Source organism: Balaenoptera borealis, assembly GCF_965194805.1.
Source record: "Balaenoptera borealis genome assembly, chromosome: 9".
Classification (NCBI taxonomy): domain Eukaryota; kingdom Metazoa; phylum Chordata; class Mammalia; order Artiodactyla; family Balaenopteridae; genus Balaenoptera; species Balaenoptera borealis.
Window position 1 is genome coordinate 15,434,682 of NC_138873.1, and position 18,158 is coordinate 15,452,839.

General features: G+C 41.5%; 1 protein-coding gene across 11 annotated transcripts in view; it reads right to left on the reverse strand.

Moving 5' to 3' along the window:
• Positions 1-951: 951 nt before the first annotated feature.
• The window catches only part of PLEKHG1 (pleckstrin homology and RhoGEF domain containing G1), a 225,932-nt gene continuing 208,725 nt past the window's right edge, over positions 952-18,158 (reverse strand). For all 11 annotated transcript variants that reach the window (XM_082405444.1, XM_082405446.1, XM_082405443.1 and 8 more), the window contains 4 exons: positions 17,423-17,461; positions 15,305-15,327; positions 9,770-11,390; positions 952-4,287 (listed from right to left, as the gene is read on the reverse strand). In XM_082405444.1, the coding sequence (XP_082261570.1) occupies positions 3,359-4,287; positions 9,770-11,390; positions 15,305-15,327; positions 17,423-17,461 (2,612 nt within the window). In that variant the 3' untranslated portion in view covers positions 952-3,358. The remainder of the gene's footprint in view (positions 4,288-9,769; positions 11,391-15,304; positions 15,328-17,422; positions 17,462-18,158) is intronic.

The window sequence follows — 18,158 nt, forward strand, 5'->3', positions numbered from 1 at the left end:
AGAAGGAATCTGCTTACCCATGGTCTTGTGATGCTTATATGGAGAGCCACACCTTGCCATACAAACAATAGAATATTTGGGGGCTTGTATTTGCGCCGTAGAGCGGATGATTTACTTACTATCCAAGCCCTGTTCTTTTACGTTTGAGCTGAATAAACATGGTTTTAGAACTAATGAAGTGGAACTGCTTGTTTCTCTTCCTTTCCTATTGTATGATGCATTGTGAATAAGCTATTGTCTGGAAAATCAAGCTTTGTTGGTTTTCATAGATACACAAAGTGGGCTTTGCCCATGGGCTTGCACCACCAGAGTAAAGTAGGCAAGTTTGCCTTTTGGCACCAAAAAAACCTCAGCATTCTGGGCCCTTCCCCTCCACCTCACCTGACTTTAACCCCACAGCTGCACGTCAAGCTACTCTATGATCTTCTCACACCATCACAACCAGTTACCTGGAAAGGCACTTGGTCTAAAGGGAATTTCAGAGAAGGGTATGATAATCCCAGGCTAAATTCAATATTTGAAAAGTAATCAAAAGATATAGAAAATGGTCAGTCACAGGCCACTGAAACATGGTATGTCATCACTACCCTGAACCATTTTCTTTTTTTTTTTTTTGGCCATGCTGCTCAGCTTGTGGGATTTTAGTTTTCTGACCAGGGATTGAACCTGTGCCCCCTGCGGTGGAAGCTGAGTCCACTGGTCTAACCACTGGACCGCCAGGGAATTCTACCCTGAACCATTTTCTGCACAGCTCATAAGGCGAAGTATTATAACTGAGTATAGTTCAGAAAAATCTTGATCTTTCTAGAATTAACACATTAATTCACACTATATTTTACTTTGTACTTTACAAACTTTATTAAATAATGAGCATTACTAACTTTCATTATCATATATACAGTATTTAAACTATGTTTTCCTAGATGCATGGTTTTTTGTTTGTTTTTCTGGGGGTTTTTTTTTGCACAAAGAATAGAGTAGGTGAAAAGTGAACTTATAAAAAAAAATTGAACCTTCAGTACAGAGACTTAGTAAGAACTTGACATCCATTTAAGTACATATAACTCTTTTCCCCCAATTATATACATCCCTACCCCACCTCCCGAAGAAACTATTTTAAACAAAAGCACTCATTGAATAACTTTGAGGGAAAATACGAACTTGAATATATATATACACACAGATCTCAAAATCTGTATCCTGGCTGACAGAACGGATGTATAGAACTGCAGATTTGTCCTAGAACCTAAAGACAACCATACAGACATTTTATACAGTATGACAGCAGCCTCCGTGCAGTGGGGTGTGTTCCTATAAGTGACATCAAAGTCGTGCAACCGGACATTGGTGTGGAGAATTAATAATTTCTGAGAGTAACACACCACAGTAATATGGATAATACAGAATTTGGGTCTTACAAACCAAAAAGCAGAGAAGTGGGAAACTGCATTCCTGGGACAAGAAAAGTCAGGTAACTTTGTTTTGTAAACGCCCTTACAAATACCTCTAGCAAGTCTGAGAATCTATACTCAGATACAGTGCTTCTCTTTTCTGATACTGCTTATTCTTGAAAACTCATATCATGTTTAAAGAAGGGCAATGAAAGAAGGAATGGTTCCAGAACAATGCTCGTCCATATGGACTTTGTTTTCTAAGCTACAAGAAGAAAGTACGGTATGGAGAAAGAAGAAACTTAGGGTATTTTTGGTTACTTAAAAAGGAAAACGAATGCCTTAGGTACCTGTGTATAAAATAAGGATGGTCACATTTTATGTTTTTAAGAAAAAGAGGCATAGCACTTAAAGAGAGAAAAAGAATTATGGTAGATGTCACTGATTCAAATCAATATCATTGCTTATCTTTAAATGAAAAGCCCAGATCCCCTTTCCCTACACAGATTATCGTATCTTTTAAGATGAAAACTGACAGGGTGGGGAAGAGGCCACAGAATGTAAAATGGCTTAAAGTGAGAATGCGAAAGCCACTGTTCGAGAAAACATACTTGTTACATTGGTTGGAGTCTTCAATAAAATATTTTTATAAAGTGGCAATAAATCTGCCTTCATTTTTCTCTTTAGCTTCTTTAATTTTGTGTTTTACTCACAAGGTCTTGCTTTTGTTTTTGTTTCCTTCCATAAAGAGTTGTATTAGTACATAATATCACAATGAACCACTATTTAAAGACCATAATTACAACTTAAAAGATGTGATTAGTCAGAATTTAGTAACCAAAGATTCTGCTCTTCTATATGCCCCCAAACAATGAAAAAAGACCCCCATATTATGACTGGATTAGAAAATAAATTTCACTGCAGTCAATAAAATTCTCAAGGCTGGGACCAGGTCATTTGGCTGAGTATAAAATTCATGAAAGGACATCTGAAAAACTGCTCTGGGAAGAGTAGCTTTAAAGCGCTTTGTTTTATTTTAGTTTATGGTTTACTTTGTGTTGATTAGAAACAGGCACAAAAAATAGTGAAGGGTTCTTTCTGTCCTCTCCCCATCCCCAACTGTCATATAATGAGATAATCAAATTGTACCCAGATGTCAACCCATCTTTTCTAATAAGTCAATTTGCATTTTCTTGCACTTGGTTTTAAACCATTAAGGGAATCATTCATTTAACCCCATGAAATGTAAAATAAGTGACGAGCAGCACATTCTCCAGGCCTTGTTCAGGAAGACAGGGAAGGATTTTTGCTTACAGAAAATTGGTCATGATACATTCTAATTTCCAATAGTTACATATTTTCTGCCTTATAATGAACTCGATGCAGGAATGCCAGCATAGAAACCCTAAAATGGGCACCTAGACAATACTCCAATTAGAGATCCCTCATTTAAGTTATTCTAGGGTCTTGTCACAAATTTAACAAAAATGTCAGAGGTAAGCATAATCCTTTAAACAGCTTTAGTTTCCTTTCTTTTTAAAAAACGTGAAAAGTCCTCCTTGCTGCCTTTGAGTCCTAGTATACCTGTGGCTTCTGGATAATAGGAAATGATTATTGCATTTCTTAAAGTCTGGGCACTAATTGTCAGGATATGGGAAAAAATACCATGGCCATCATGTTTTAAAAAAAAAAAAAAAAAAAGCCTAAAATTTTCAAGTAAGATTGACTTACATGAAACATGAAGACCATCAGCATCAGAAAACACAGTGTTAGATGCTAACATTTGCTACAGTACAATCCTGGCTGGATCGCCAGCTGTTTCAAAAAGTTGTGCTGTTAAAGAAAGTATACTTTACATCTCTGGTTATTACAAAACTGTTCTAGTCTGGTACATACAAAACATCTCTCAGTATCTCTAATTCATGAGCACAGTAAGAAGTTAATTCAGGCAGCTACTCTTAAGAACCTTAGGCAAAGCTGCTTGAACTAAGACACTGGAATTTTTCCCTTAGAGATTGGACAATATTTTGCTGACTGGGAGATGGCCCCTTCCAGAGATAGTCATTCAGTTTGTCAGAATCATTGTATGATGTCAGATATGGTCCAAGTTTGTTGCTTATTGGCTCATCTTCTTCTGACTTGATCTCCACATAGTCATCTTCATCTCCTTCAGTCTCTTTGAAATTGGAAAAATAGTTCTGGGTAGCTATTTGGGCACTTAAAGGTAAATTTCTATTTACTACCAGAACTTTCTGCGAGTCCTGGAGTGTGAGATCTGAGTGTTTTTCAGTGCCCTGTTGACCTGAGTCAGCAATACCTGGCACCAAATCCTGGTGACTCTCCCACCTTGAACTTCTGTGTAAAGACAGCGGCTGTTTCTTTCCCATTTCGCTAGGGTAGTTGATGGAGTCCGCGGACTTGTTTATCAGGATGGAGGAAGATGACTGAGACCTGTTATAAGGCTGAGATTTAGCACTGATTCCTTTCCGTCCCAGAGAGTTGTAAAGATGGCCCTGACAGGAGTTCTCTTTGTTGGGCTGGCTGACCACCACGCTGTGTCTCTGCATGGAGCCCAGCAGAGGCTCAGAGGTTTGGAGAGAAGGCACAGAGCAAGCTGCGGACAGTTGTCTTGGGGTACTTTTTGTATTGATCTCTAAAGTGGGATATTTTGACTTCAAGTCTTGCTCTGGCCGGGGACAGAAATCTGCTAACTCTCCATTACTATAGGTTGAATGCAAAAGCCAATCCTCGCTACCGTGTTGGGTGTGGGAAGGTGATGCAGAGCTGAGGTTGGAGGAGTCTTGAGGGCTGGCCCAGCCATCCTTCTGAGTCTTAAAGGGGGTCTCTCTGAATACGATCTGGTCGTACAGTTGGGAATACTCAGCGATCCTGGCACCTGGAAGGCAAATATTAAAATGATAAATATATACAGGATCATTTCTACATGCAAAGATGTAAAAAATAAGAACGTTCTAACAACATATTAAAAAAATTTAAACAGTAGACAGGACTTTTAAGTCTGAGGATAAGAAATCATCAAATACTAAGCAACACAAACTAATAAAATCATCCCGTTTAATGAAAAAGCCACCTAAAACTTCATTTGATCTAATTCTGGATTATTTTATTTCAACAGCAGGTCTGCAAACGTTCCCTGTTTGTAATGACAATTTCTAGTGTTCTTTACAAGCATGGAATAGTGTGTCAGTGCTAAAAACAGGCAACATAAAAATAAGAAAGTCAGCACTTAAACCCTGGTCAATGAAAAATTACTCAAGTAGTCATTAAAAGAAGCATGACCACAATCCACCCTGCAATGGCTACCCCCGTCTCACCAGTCTTGATTGCTCTCAGACAACTACTCCCAGCAGAGTCTGCTCCCGGCGGCTGTTCCTGCACTTCTTGTTTCCAGGCAGCCCTCCACTGCCACTGTCTCGGGATGTCGACGGGAGGGCCTCCCTTCAAAACCACATGTAACTGACTGATCCATACATCCCCTCCTATCACTGAGAAGCCAGGCACTGAAGTCTATGCTTCCAAGACATTAAGAATGAACCATCCTGGGCATACAGTCGATAATCTAATGCTCTCTAGTACTGTTTGCAGAACAGGGTTTTACCATTATTTCCACGAAAGCTATTGCCACTTCAAATTAAGCTATGAGGCCACTATCCTCTCTACTTCACTTCTGAGTACAGACATCTCTAAAGATATTAACAGAACCATGATATAGATACAGAGAATTCTCTTGGGCCAGGAATGATTAAAAAGAGAGAGCCCAGAGATGTCAATTTCAAGAGCCATGTCCCCACACCTCCCAATCCAGGTACCCACATGACCACCCTAGAATCAAAGAATTCCACGAATCCTATAAATCACTCAGACCACATCTATGCAGTCTCTATAGAGGGCATCTATTCTATATATGATGACCAGCAACTGACATTATAATTTTTTCCTCTTTAAGCTATTTATATTTTTAGTAACCTGTTGTTAGTAAATTATTCCTTGAATTTAAACTAAATATTTAGTTGAGTTTCTGCTGTTTCTTTCAAGTTTGCCTTCTATGAGGACAGAAAACAATGTGCTGTTGTTCTGTGTGCCCTTTAACTGCAACCCCCTCAGATTACTTGCCCCTTAGTCCCCGGAATCAGAATAAACAGTGTTTATCTTCTCATTACAGATCCTACATTCATTCAGATCCTTCAGACTTTCAAGTCCAAATTCCTTGGAAGGACAGAGATTATTAGTTTAGAATTTGTAGTAACAAAAACTTGAGCTATTACTCCTTAAAGGGCATAGTAAAGACTCTCAATACCAATTAAGATTTGGTAACCCCTTAAGAGACTGAAAGTCTACATGGACACCAAGGTGCCCTTGTTAGCCATCCTGAAATATACACCGTTTCGTTAACTATGAAACTCAACTGATGTTAGCTGGACCTTTAGGCTTGTCTTTGGTTAGCAGTCCCACCTCAAAGTCAAGACGGTTCTTCCCAAGCCATTCTCACCTACACTGTGGCTCTGAGCCTGATCCCACAGCTGAATCAGGAAGGCTTTGAACTTCCACAAAGTTCCAAGAAAATGACAATTTGAGAGAAAGCAGTGAGAACTAATTAAAAAAATTCAGTTAAACTATTGCAGCATCAAAATTTAACTATCAAGTCTTGTAAGAACAAATAGCTCTTGACTTTAGAACATGGTGGCCCAGATCATCTGAAACCATGTATTATCCAAAATATCCATAGTATTTCTCATGCCTTTTTCTTCTTTATCACACTCTCTTCTTCTTCCTTTGCTTAATCAAATCCTATTTACGTCTCAAGACCCTCTATAAGCTTTATCACTTCTATGAATCCTTTTCTAACTGATTTCTCTGAAGTCTTATATGCACCATAATACTTAGCTATTGGTTGTGTACGCATGCATGCACACAATCTTGTGTTGCTAGTTATTGTATCTAAGCTGGTTTATTATTCCATCTAGTCCATGAGCTTTTAATCTTGGAGAACAATCCCCACAGAAAACCAAGCATAGCTCTAGGCAGAAATTGGTCTCAAGAACTACTTAATTACCCAGATAATTTTTGGACTGCCTCCATTTATTCTAAACATAGTGTTAAGAATAAATGTGCTCTAAGACTATACCACTGAGAGTGGAAAGGCAGCCTACAATTTGGGCATAGCAGGAAATGGGGAAGCAGGAAGACAGCCTTTAGTAAAATGCTATGTAAACATATATTATATATTATAGACAACTCATAATGGGCACAGTTTATCTTTGGATAATAAAAAGTTGACCATTTATAAATTTGGAATAGAAAGTACCTCACAAGTAGACAATATACTGTGCCGATCTAAGTTTTTGTTTTTTTGGTCTCAGGTTGACCTTCTAAGAGAGTCTATAACTTGCTTGATGCCAACATGAACATGAGACAAGCTTCCAGAGCAATGGCTGTCATTAAATAGATACCCTTAGTCAGAGGTACAGGAAATAGCCAGCCCAAGATGACACTTCTAGCCTAAAAAGCTTAGTATTAGTCAGCTGGATCAAAACTCCCCCTTATTCTTAGTTCTGGCATTAATAGTCCTTATAGAACATGTACATTATCATTATGCGACAACGTCAGGGCTATCTCTGGTTTATTCCTCTTTTGTAAGTTTAGAAGGTAGAATTCTTATCATTCCAGATAAAAATTTGAAGTGATCCTTGTTGAGAGAAGTATGAAATATACTGTTTTCAAGACAGAGATTAAAATCAACATTTCTGATGTTGCTTGGGATGTAGAGCAAAGCATAAAATGTTATTTTGCCTTCCCTACTTTACACAAGGAGGAAAATTCCTCAAGCCTGTATGGAGTTTTCTCCCACATAGAACATCACCAAAAAAACAAAAAGGGGGGGGGGACCCCAAAGGCTTCCTTGGCCTCAAAGACTATCAGGAGGGAGACATGATGGAACAAGGTGGCCGGCATGCCACAACAGGCTCCAAAAGGTGGGAGGGACTAGACCTGGTTGGGTGATTTACAGGCGGAAGTCTGGCCCAGGGCCTGTAGACCCCGGCTAGAGAGTTCAATAAAGGTGCTGGAGAGTTTCAGCAGGTGAATAGGGCGTTCCTCCTTCCGCACAACACCGAGAGCAAGCTCCTGGCAAAGTGGCAAGGCCCATACGGAGAAGTCTGGAGAATCGGTCCATTCGATTACGACGTCCTGTGCCCAGATAAACAAGAGAGAGAAAAGGAGTCATCACGTCAACTGATTGAAAGCCTGGTGGGCACAGGAAGTGGTCTCGATCCACCCAGATGGAAGATTCTTCAGGTCTGAGAGATGGCAGGCCCTAGGGACACGCTCCTGCCAGCCAGCAGGGGGAGATACTGGCTGGCTCAGAAGATGACTCTGGAGAGATCTTCTCTTGGAGAGAATGTCGATAGTAGCCCACCATGTCAAGAAAGGGCCCAGACACAGAGCTATGATCCTACAGGAGCCCAAGAAGACACGAGTAGGCAAAACAGAAAGAACAAACAAAAAGCGGGGGAAAAAAGCAAAAGAAAACCCCAAAGGGAAATCTATTAATACTTAAAAGGTGGGTAAAAAAGACTATTCAAGGTAGTTGTAAGCCCTAATGATTCAGTATTGAAGACCTTGCTTCTACCAGGGTTAGAGCTTCACATGTTAATGGATGGTCGATATTCCAAACAACCGGCCTCAGGCAATTACCACTTTTTAAACAACAGTCTGATGGCTTAATCAATCCATCATCATCGGAAACCTTAGTATTATATTTTCTCTCATTCTGAGGCACCCTAGCCCAGATTCAGTCAGTGGTTGCATTGCCAACACACTACTGGTTCTAGTGCCATCTGTACTCCAAAACAGTCCGCCTGCAGCTGGAACTCAGTCACTTTTTCTGTGTGTAACAACAAACCAGCTTAGCAACACTAGCATTGGAAAAGGGACTAATTCAAGCATATTATTGCAAGGAGAAAAATATATGCGATCTAGTCTCTCACATTCATATAAAAATCACATTTAATCTTTATCTAACTTAAAAAGAAGAGCAAGTCACAGAGAGTCTGTAAAATCCTTCAGGTAACATTTCCAGGGCTTAACTTCCCTATGTGTTAAGAAATATTACTGTGTGATTAGCTCTGGAAAAAGAGTAAACTTAGGTAATTCTTAAACACTCCCAAGCTTAAAAAAATTTTTTTCCTACAGATTCTTGTCATGCAACTTGTGGAGCCATTTAGGACTTGGATACCCGCTTCTGATTCTCTGGTTTCCACCTAAGAAAGCAGTCCCAAAGAAAGGAGGTAGGTGGCATCAAGTTGGCCGGATGAGCCATGTCGCCACCAAGCTAACCAACGAAACATGCCCTGATACTGAGCCATCTGGTGTTTATTTTTAATTGGAGAACTGTCTCTTCTCATTTGATACAGAGACAGTCCTTTGTCAGAAGATCTAGGGCAGGGATTCTTAAAACAGGATCAAAAGTCCACACTTTAAAAAAAATTCAGTTCCTGGGCCTAATCCCAGAAATCTCTCTGGGTCTGGAGGCGAAAAACTCCTCAGGTGAGAGTCAGCACCCTCAGGTATCTTTCTTTCCATGACAATCCAGTGCTTAATTCACATCATGCCCTTCCACTGAGAACCCTGTGTAATTTATCCAGGGGATATGTACTTCTTTACAATAGAGAAAAAAATCAAACTGTGATCGTCTCATTCCTAAACCCTAATGGTACCAATATCACGCATGTGATCCTGGTTTGGTTCTGCCCAAAAAAGGAGGCTTGACTCAAAGAATTAAACTTCTTGGAAGCATACATGAGAATACCAAATGAGACAGTATTAAATGCATTACAGCAGCTATTCAAAAAAAAAGCAACTAGAAAACCTAACATGCGAGAAAACAGCCGAGTTACAGTGTGAACAGCTAAAAAAAACCATGCAAAAAGGCCTCCTTTTTGTCTTTGTTAGGATGAGTAGGCATTTTTGTTAGGATTCCGGAGCAAAGAGCAATCCTATTCCGTATTCGTCCAAACCTTAAACTCTTACCCTGCTACCCAGCTACCCCTCCTAACACACTGAAACGGAAACTGATGGCTATTTCTCAGCTTTAGATTATATTAGAGAAAACTGCTTCAAATATCATATCTGGAGCAATGATGTCACAGACACCAGGAAACCCTCCAGACCCAATCGCCTCCCACTGGTGAGATGTGGTGGGTGCAGGGCCGGCCTCATCTGTGCGTCAGTGAGTCTGGGGTCTCTCTGTGAGAATGAACATCTGGGTGACAGCACCCTCACGGTGCTAAGGATACTGCGAACCAGAACACAGCTCTCTCCCAGTCCTCGGAAGGAGAAGGGCAGCGCGGGAGACATACCGATTGCGGGCCCGCCCTGCTTCTTTTCTTCTAGGATGGCCGCCAGGTCCCTGGGAACCTGCTTCTGCAGCTGGCTGCCAGGCGGCTGCTCCAGCTCCGGGCTTTTCACCTTTAACAGCTGATTTGCCTTCTTGATCTTCTGACTGTACTGCCTGGCCATCAGGAGAACCCTGCTCCTGGTCTTGTCTGCGTTGTCCGCGCCGGGGTCAGGGTTCTCCAGGTCTGCAGGGGACAGGCTGCTGCCAGCCACGTCGTAGGGACTCTCCACGGGCGGCAGGTCACTGACCAGCGGCAGCCGGTGGAGACTCTGGCAGGAGCCGTCTTTGGAGGCCGGGGTTAGGCCAAGCGTGCAGGAGGCCGGCCCCGGCCCGTCTCTGGGCGGCACGAGGCGAGCCCGGCCCGCGGGCAGGGGATGTGGGGAGCGCGCGCCCAGCTCCGGGGCGCTGCCCCCCAGCGGCCGCTCCTGCACGTCGTCTTTGCTGACGGGAAACGCCGCCAGGAGCCGGTCTCTGGCTTTGACTTCGTTTTTCTTGATGTAATTTTCCAGGTCATTCCAGATTTCGTCTACTTCTTCAGACAGTTTATCGGAGATGGACCGATCAGCGATGGACAAGTTGCAGCCGAAGGAGTTATAGAACAAACTCAGATAATCGTTGTCGGAGGGTCCCGGGGGGTAGGGCGCCTCGTCCTCGCTGACCTGGAGGCTGTCCTGGGAAACAGAGGCCCTCAGACTGTCACAGCACCCCAGGTCGGCCTCCAGGCCCAGGAAGGTGCTCCTCTTGGGCCGCTTCAGGCTGCTGCACTTGAAGTCCTGGGAGGGCGCATCTGGGAGCCCGATGGTGTCGTAGACGTTCTCCTCCACCACCTGGAGTTCGCGTGAGCTTTGGTTCCACGCCTCCCGGCCGGGGGGCACACCATCTCTCCGGGGCTGCAGAGGGCTCTTCTCTGGGCCCGCTGGCCTCTTTGAGAAGGCCAGCTCCGGGGTGCTCTTGGGGCGAGCAGAGTCCCTGGCTGATTTGGGGGGAGGGGCTTCAGCTTCTTCCCGTTTAGCCACCATCAGTTTCAAGTCCTCATAACTTATGTTATCATAGACATGGTCTATGTCATCAATGGTCAACTCTATAGAGGACCCGAAGGGAGTCAGCCCGCCCCGCCCCTCTGTTTTAGGGTCATCCTGCAGTTCCCTTCGGGAGCTGTACTGAGGGCTGTCACCGTCCCTAGTTCTTATGTCAGGGGGACACGTGTTGCTCTCGCCAGCACTGCTGGCCCGCCGCACAACCCTGTGGCCAGAGCTGGGGGTCTCCGAGGACTCGACCTGTCCCACGTGCCAACTGCAAGGTCGACTGGAAGTGCTATCTTCACACAGTCGGGCAGAGTTCAGATCTGAAGATGAGAAGGATGGCAGGAACATCTGATAATCATCTTCGTCCTCCTCGTTCTCCTGCGGAGACCGTCGACTGGGAAACAAGGCTTGCCGGATCTGGTGGTCTGTCCAGATGTTTCTGACAGCCCCGCCCCCACGAAGCACGCTGATGATGGCAGAACTGCTCGGCTGACTGTTCCTCTGGGCGGGAGACGGCCCTGCTGAAGTCAGCTGGGGAGACCCTTCCTCTCTGGAAACCTGAGGAGGATAGAAACATATCGATTGAATTGTAGCACCACAGGACACATAACTTAGGATGTTCTCCTGTACTTACACATTGCCTCTCCCACTAGACTATGATATCCTTAAAGAAAATGATCAGTAAACATTGTTGATCTTAACTGAGTTGAAAAGCACGTCAGATTTTTTGCAAAAGGAGCAGAAAGGACAGGAACTGATATTTGCTTAAAATTAGGCTAGGCCATTTGAAGACATTCTCCAAACTTAATGTTCACAATCACTCTTTGAATTAGATATGACTGTACCAGTTTCACAGTAAGGAAATCTAGGCTCTTCGGATTCAGTAACATGTTCTCCCCCAGCAGTGGAAAGGCTGGCATGCAAAGCCAGGTCTGACTCCAAATACCTTACCCCACTGCAGGGAATTGGCTACACACAGAAAACTTAGATATTTCAAATAATTCCGATGTGTTCTTGGGAAATAACATTATATAAATGAACATATATAGGTGTCAAGGGCCATGGTATCTGATTTCTATTTGGGGTTTGATTCTTAGCGGTCTTACTGTGGTTTCCGGTGTACGAGAAACACCCCTGTCGGTGATCTGACTGCACCCCCAAGGGTTTTCCTTTAAATCTGCAGACCTGCATGAACCTGACCAGCACTGCCTTGGTTTATAGATTCTAGGCAAAAGAGCCTTTGTTGCAGGAATTTAATTTAATCCACTCCTGAGCTAATGAAATTTTTACTTTCTTTCAAAATATCTTTAATTAAGCAATATTTAGACGCCTATTAGGAAGTAAAATATGAGTGACATTAACGATTTTTAATCAGAGAAAACAATGGGTCTGTTATAACTTGGAACCTTTCCTGATGGAGCTCAATTGTGCAGACAGGGAGTGGATTGCCCTCTGATGCCCTCTGTGGGTATTGGGATTAGCTTCAAAGATTTGAAAGGGTTAAGACAGGTTCAAACTAATTAGTACCAGGGATATATTTTCTGGTCAAAACACTATAGTAACCTATTGGAAATGTCAAATTAGCAAGAATTTTTCATCACTGATCAATGAAATTGGGATACATATTACCTTGGAATATTCACCTATTAATATGTCTGTCTGTCTGCTTACCTGTCTGTCTATCAGGGAGGGCAAAGATAAAATTTTATCCTGAATGAATGTTGTTTTTCTATTAAAAATTTAAAGCTAAAAACGTCTAATTAGTCATTTAATCTTTTGTTCACTTTTTTCAAATAGTAAAAATGTGGACTATTTGAAGAGTAGGAATAAATGAATATACACACATATAGATATATGTGCACACATACAAATACATATATCATATTATATTTTGGCTCTTCTGTTTTTTTTCTTTACCCTTTAATATCTCTCCCTTTTCCTCTTACTCAGACTGCATTGGTAAAATGTTTATAAAATATAGGTACCCAGTAACTACATTTTATAAAATAAAACAAGTTAGTATTAGCTAGTTAAATCATGATCAAACACTGTGGAAGTGTAACAGAACAATTTTGTGAACAGCCAGAAGTAATACCTTCTTAAAATCTTTCATTCCAGAAAAATTCCCAGACATTTTAGAAAATTAGAAAACCTGAACTGTTAATATCAAAGTATATTTTTAAGGTAACTACACTTTTTTTGTTTGTTTGTTTGGCCACGCTGCGTGGCTTGTGGGATCTTATTTCCCCAACGAGGGATCAAACCCGTGCCCCCGGCAGTGGAAGTGCAGAGTCCTAACCACTGGACTGCCAGGGAATTCCCAAAAGGTAACTACACTTGAAGTGAAGTTAGCAGTACTTTGGAAGCTGAAATTTTATATCAAATAAATCGTCAGGAGAACTGAGGAAGCTCTTAGATTTAGAAATAATCAGTATATGGATTGGACACAGCACAGAAGTATGTTGTGTAGATCCCTCGTGATGAACATTTTTCCACATTCTCAGCATTATGGTTACTTAATAATAACATAATAAGAGCTAATTTATGGGGCACTTGTGCTAAATACTGTACTAAGCACATTAAAAAACATATCACATTTAATCTTTATAACAATTCCATAAATTAGGAAACTAAGTCTTGGTAAGGTTTAACAACTTGCTTACAGTCATACAGCTTATAAATGGCAGAAATGGATTTGAACCCATCTTAACCCTCAGTTTATATATGAGCTAAATCTCTCTCCCTCTCTCCTTCCCTCCATCTCTCGCTCTACACATACACACACATACACACACACACACATAAACACGGCTTTAGAAGGTATATTCTAGGAGAAATGTTAATCTCTTTATCTCTTTAATCTCTCCCTGCATTTAGTATACATTCATTTTTGTTAGGAGATGGAATTTTACCACTAAGAAAAAAGTACATTGGTGTTTTATTTCTTTCTTGTCTTCAGATTTTATAAGGTTTAGTTAGTCCCCATATGGAGACTTGATCACTATCGTAAAAGTTTCCGAGAAGCTCTTGAGATTGTATCTCTAGGACTAATAGAGCGATTCCCCTAGCTAGTACTAAGCCAGGCTTGCTCCGTGATCATAGCTTGGCTGCCTTACAAGGGCACCGTCTCAGTGTTTGTTTATGAAAACAAAGTACATTTAAAAAATCAAAATCTCATGCCATATTTCAGAACAATGAACCAATTCATGTTAATAAATTTCAAAAGCTTCCAAACAGAAATATGTACTACCTGAAAAAAATCCACATGCCGTAATTTTAAGCAAATAGCTTTGAGATAAGACCATGTTGATTTTTAGACATTTAGGCGTCTAAACTGAAAGATACATTATTTATTAACAGGGTCACTTTGGCCCTGTGCCAAGGAGTGGAGCACCTAGAATCGCTGGGGAGATTTTCACAGCCACGTTGCTACAGATACAGAGCATGAAGCAAGAAGCTGCACTCAGTCCCCTAAGCATTGTTAGGTAAGCCAGTTGATCAGTAGGCATACTGGATGTGGTTTACCCAGGTCAGGATACAATATGCGTTGTTCATAGGTAATAAATTTGAATATACATCTTCTAATACAACATACCATTTTTATTCTGCCTCTCCTAACCTTTTATTGGAGGGAGAAAAATCAAAGCTTGATATAGTGAAGTTTCATTATAACACATATGATCAAACCTCTTATACCAGCAGCAGGACCATATTCTTAGACGGGCATCTGTGTGATTGAAGTCTGATGCTTTGAAAAGGGAGCAAATACTCAGGATGCAAGAGCCTCAGTCATACATGCACAGAGGCACAGGGCAATGTGGGGTGCACCACACTAGCCCTGTGTGGGTGTTACATCTTTTTTTTTTAATTAATTAATTTTATTTTATTATTATTATTTTATTTTTAGCTGTGTTGGGTCTTCGTTGCTGTGCACAGGCTTTCTCTAGTTTCAGTGAGCAGGGGCTACTCTTTGTTGCGGTGCGTGGGCTTCTCATTGCGATGGCTTTTCTTGTCGCGGAGCACGGGCTCTAGGCGCGCAGGCTTCAGTAGTTGTGGCTCGCGGGCTCTAGAGCACAGGCTCAGTAGTTGTGGCACATGGGCTTAGTTGCTCCGTGGCATGCGGGATCTTCCCGGACCAGGGCTTGAACCCGTGTTCCCTGCATTGGCAGGCGGATTCTTAACCACTGCGCCACCAGGGAAGCCCGGGTGTTACATCTTAAGATAATAGCTTCTGAATCGAGAGGTGGGGCAGAAGGATGAAGAAATCATTGCCTTGGCTCTGAGAGATGAAGCTGGGGTGGTGAGGTGGAGGGAGAGTTGATAAGGACGAGCCCTAACTTAAATCTATTTCAACATGTAAAATAATTGTTTACACTTGGAAGATTAGCTGGAGATGAGATATATAAGGAAAGGGTAGGTATAAAGGGCACTTAAAGTAAACATTTCAAAATAAGACATGTAATAGTACTTACCTTTTGGATGTCTTGTGCTGTTTCTGAAAAATAAAAGTTTTTTTTATTTTTTAAGTTTGAGGATTAAAAATGTCTCTCTCATATACATAGGTAAGCACTCATATTTTATAGGTCTTTTAAACTTACTGTTAATAACTGAAGCCCAAGCGTCTCTGGGCTCTTTAGACCTAATTTTTAGAAAATGCCTCTCAGTTATCTAAGTATAGATCTTGTACTACATGTAAAACAACCATACATGTATCTGAGTGATAAGTATCTTCCTTAAATCCCTGAGAGCAATGGACCAGTTCATATTAATAAGTTTCAAAAGCTTCCCCCCACCCAAATATATATTACCTGAAAAAAAAATCCACATGCCCTAAGCCATGAAACTCACTTAAACATAAGATTATGCTTCTGTTAATTTTTAAATATTCTATTGGCTTTAACTGAAGATACAGCACTTATCAACAGGGTCACCTTGGCACTGTGCTAAGGAGGGTGCAAGAGGAATTGTGGGGAGAGATTCACTAGCCACATCCTCATAGGTGCCCTTACGATACTCTGATCATGTGTGTCTCATCTTTCCACGCTGTTTAATTACAGAAGCATTGAAAGTAAAAAGTGATCAAACCCTCTCCACAAATTCCACCCATTAGAGGTAGCCACGCTCAAAAGTTTGACGTTCACCTTCCCAGGTCCCATGCCTACTGCCCCAATCCCACAACAATGCACAGTTTTTTTGTTCTTAAAGGTGCAATATGCAAGATTGAATTTCCTGCTAAATATATGTAGACACTCTTATCAGTAGACAGATATGTACTTGACTCTTTTTGATAGCTGCAGAATATTCCATGTAGTATTCAAGAATTTACTACAACTTTTAAAACTATTTCCCACTAGATGGGCATTTTATGTGGTGTCTTGTTATAAACTCTGCAAAGAACACAGATACTCATAGATCTGTGCTCACTTGGGTGAGCATTTCTATACAGGAAGTGTACATTGTGAAATTTCTATAGGTGAAAAATTTGAAATTGTTGGTTCAAGAGCAAATACACATTTTAAATTTAAATGGGCAGTAACAAATTTTGCTCCAAAAAGGTTGCAGAAATTTATACACCAACAGTTTCAGAGTGCCTGTTTTTCTTTTCTTTTGGCCAAGCCCACAGCTTTCTCCCCTCCATTTATCTCATTTAAATGTATGATTTTTCTGATCACTAATATAGGAGACCATTTGTAAATTTTATTGGCAGTTTGTGTTTCTTCTGTGAAACTGCCCGATTATATTCTCTGCCTTTCAAAAAAGAGTCCACATCTACTGAGCCCACATGCCACAACCACTGAAGCCCGCGTGCCTAGAGCCCAGGCTCCGCAACAAGAGAAGACACTGCAATGAGAAGCACGCGCACCGCAACAAAGAGTAGCCCCCGCTCGCCGCAACTAGAGAAAGCCCACGCATAGCAACAAAGACCCAACACAGCCAGAAACAATAAATAAATAAAATAAAATATAATAAAATAAATTTATTTAAAAAGAAAAAAAAGAAAGAGTCCTTTGTCCTTTCTTTTTTTAAATAGATTTAATTAATTAATTAATTAATTATTTGGCTGCGTTGGGTCTTTTTTGCTGCACATGGGCTTTCTCTAGTTGCAGAGAGCAGGGGCTACTCTTCGTTGCGGTGCGAGGGCTTCTCATTGCGACGGCTTCTCTTGTTGCGGAGCACAGGCTCTAGGCATGTGGGCTTCAGTAGCTGCGGCTCGCGGGCTCTAGAGCTCAGGCTCAGTAGTTGTGGTGCACAGGCTTAGTTGCTCCGTGGCATGTGGGATCTTCCCGGACCAGGGCTCGAACCCATGTCCCCTGCATTGGCAGGTGGATTCTTAACCACTGTGCCACCAGGGAAGCCCCTGTCCTTTCTTTTTGATATATGGGATTTCTTAACATCAACATTCACAGATAGTCATCTTTTTATGTCCATTATCTATGCTGCAAACATTTTATGTCATTCAGCTTTACATTTTATAATGGGGTTAATCAAATCTGCCAATCTGTAATTCATCTGGTGTTTATTTTTTTGTGTATGGTTTGACTTAGTGGATATCAACAAGAATGAAAAAAGAAAGGTATTTTAGGACTTACCGCTGGTCTTCAAAACTTTATGCGATCTTGAGGAAGGTTCTGAGTGAAAAAATAAGGCCAGCATCATTTGCAAAACCAAATCAAGTTTTTTTCCTTATAAGTGAATTATTAGCTTATGGGCAAATGAATTGAGCTCTAGAAATTTTCTATCAAATTCATCTAAATCCTGATTGCTTAGAGATACTTAGCAGCAAGACATTCACTCCATCAAAACTGTAGGATAAATATTAAGCTGTGCAATCTGGAGTCACCTAACAGAAAACCAACCCTACCAACTAGTAAAGCAATGTTCTGAGCTTTAACTACCACGTATAAGCGGATAATGTTCAATTTTATATTCTTCTGCCAGAGCCCTACCCCAAGCTCCAGGTCTCAGATGCCAACTGTCCGTCTGACATGTCCCCAACATGCCCATAGACCCAGCGAACTCAACATGTCCCAATCTCAGCTCACCAGTCTCCCCCATCTGCTCTTTCATTTGGATTCTTACCTTAGTTGTCACTCACATTACCCTCCCTAGTTAGCGACCAGGACATCATTTTAAGTTTCTCCTGTTTTCATCCATCATGGTCTTGTGGGATCCCAGGAACACTCCACCCCAGTCACCACTGTCTTATTCCAAACCTTTACCATCTCTCGCCCAAACTAGAGGAACAGCCTCCTACCAATTCTCCCTGCCTACCTCATTTTCCACATCGAGCCAGAACTCTCATTTTAAAAGGCAAACATTTCATTG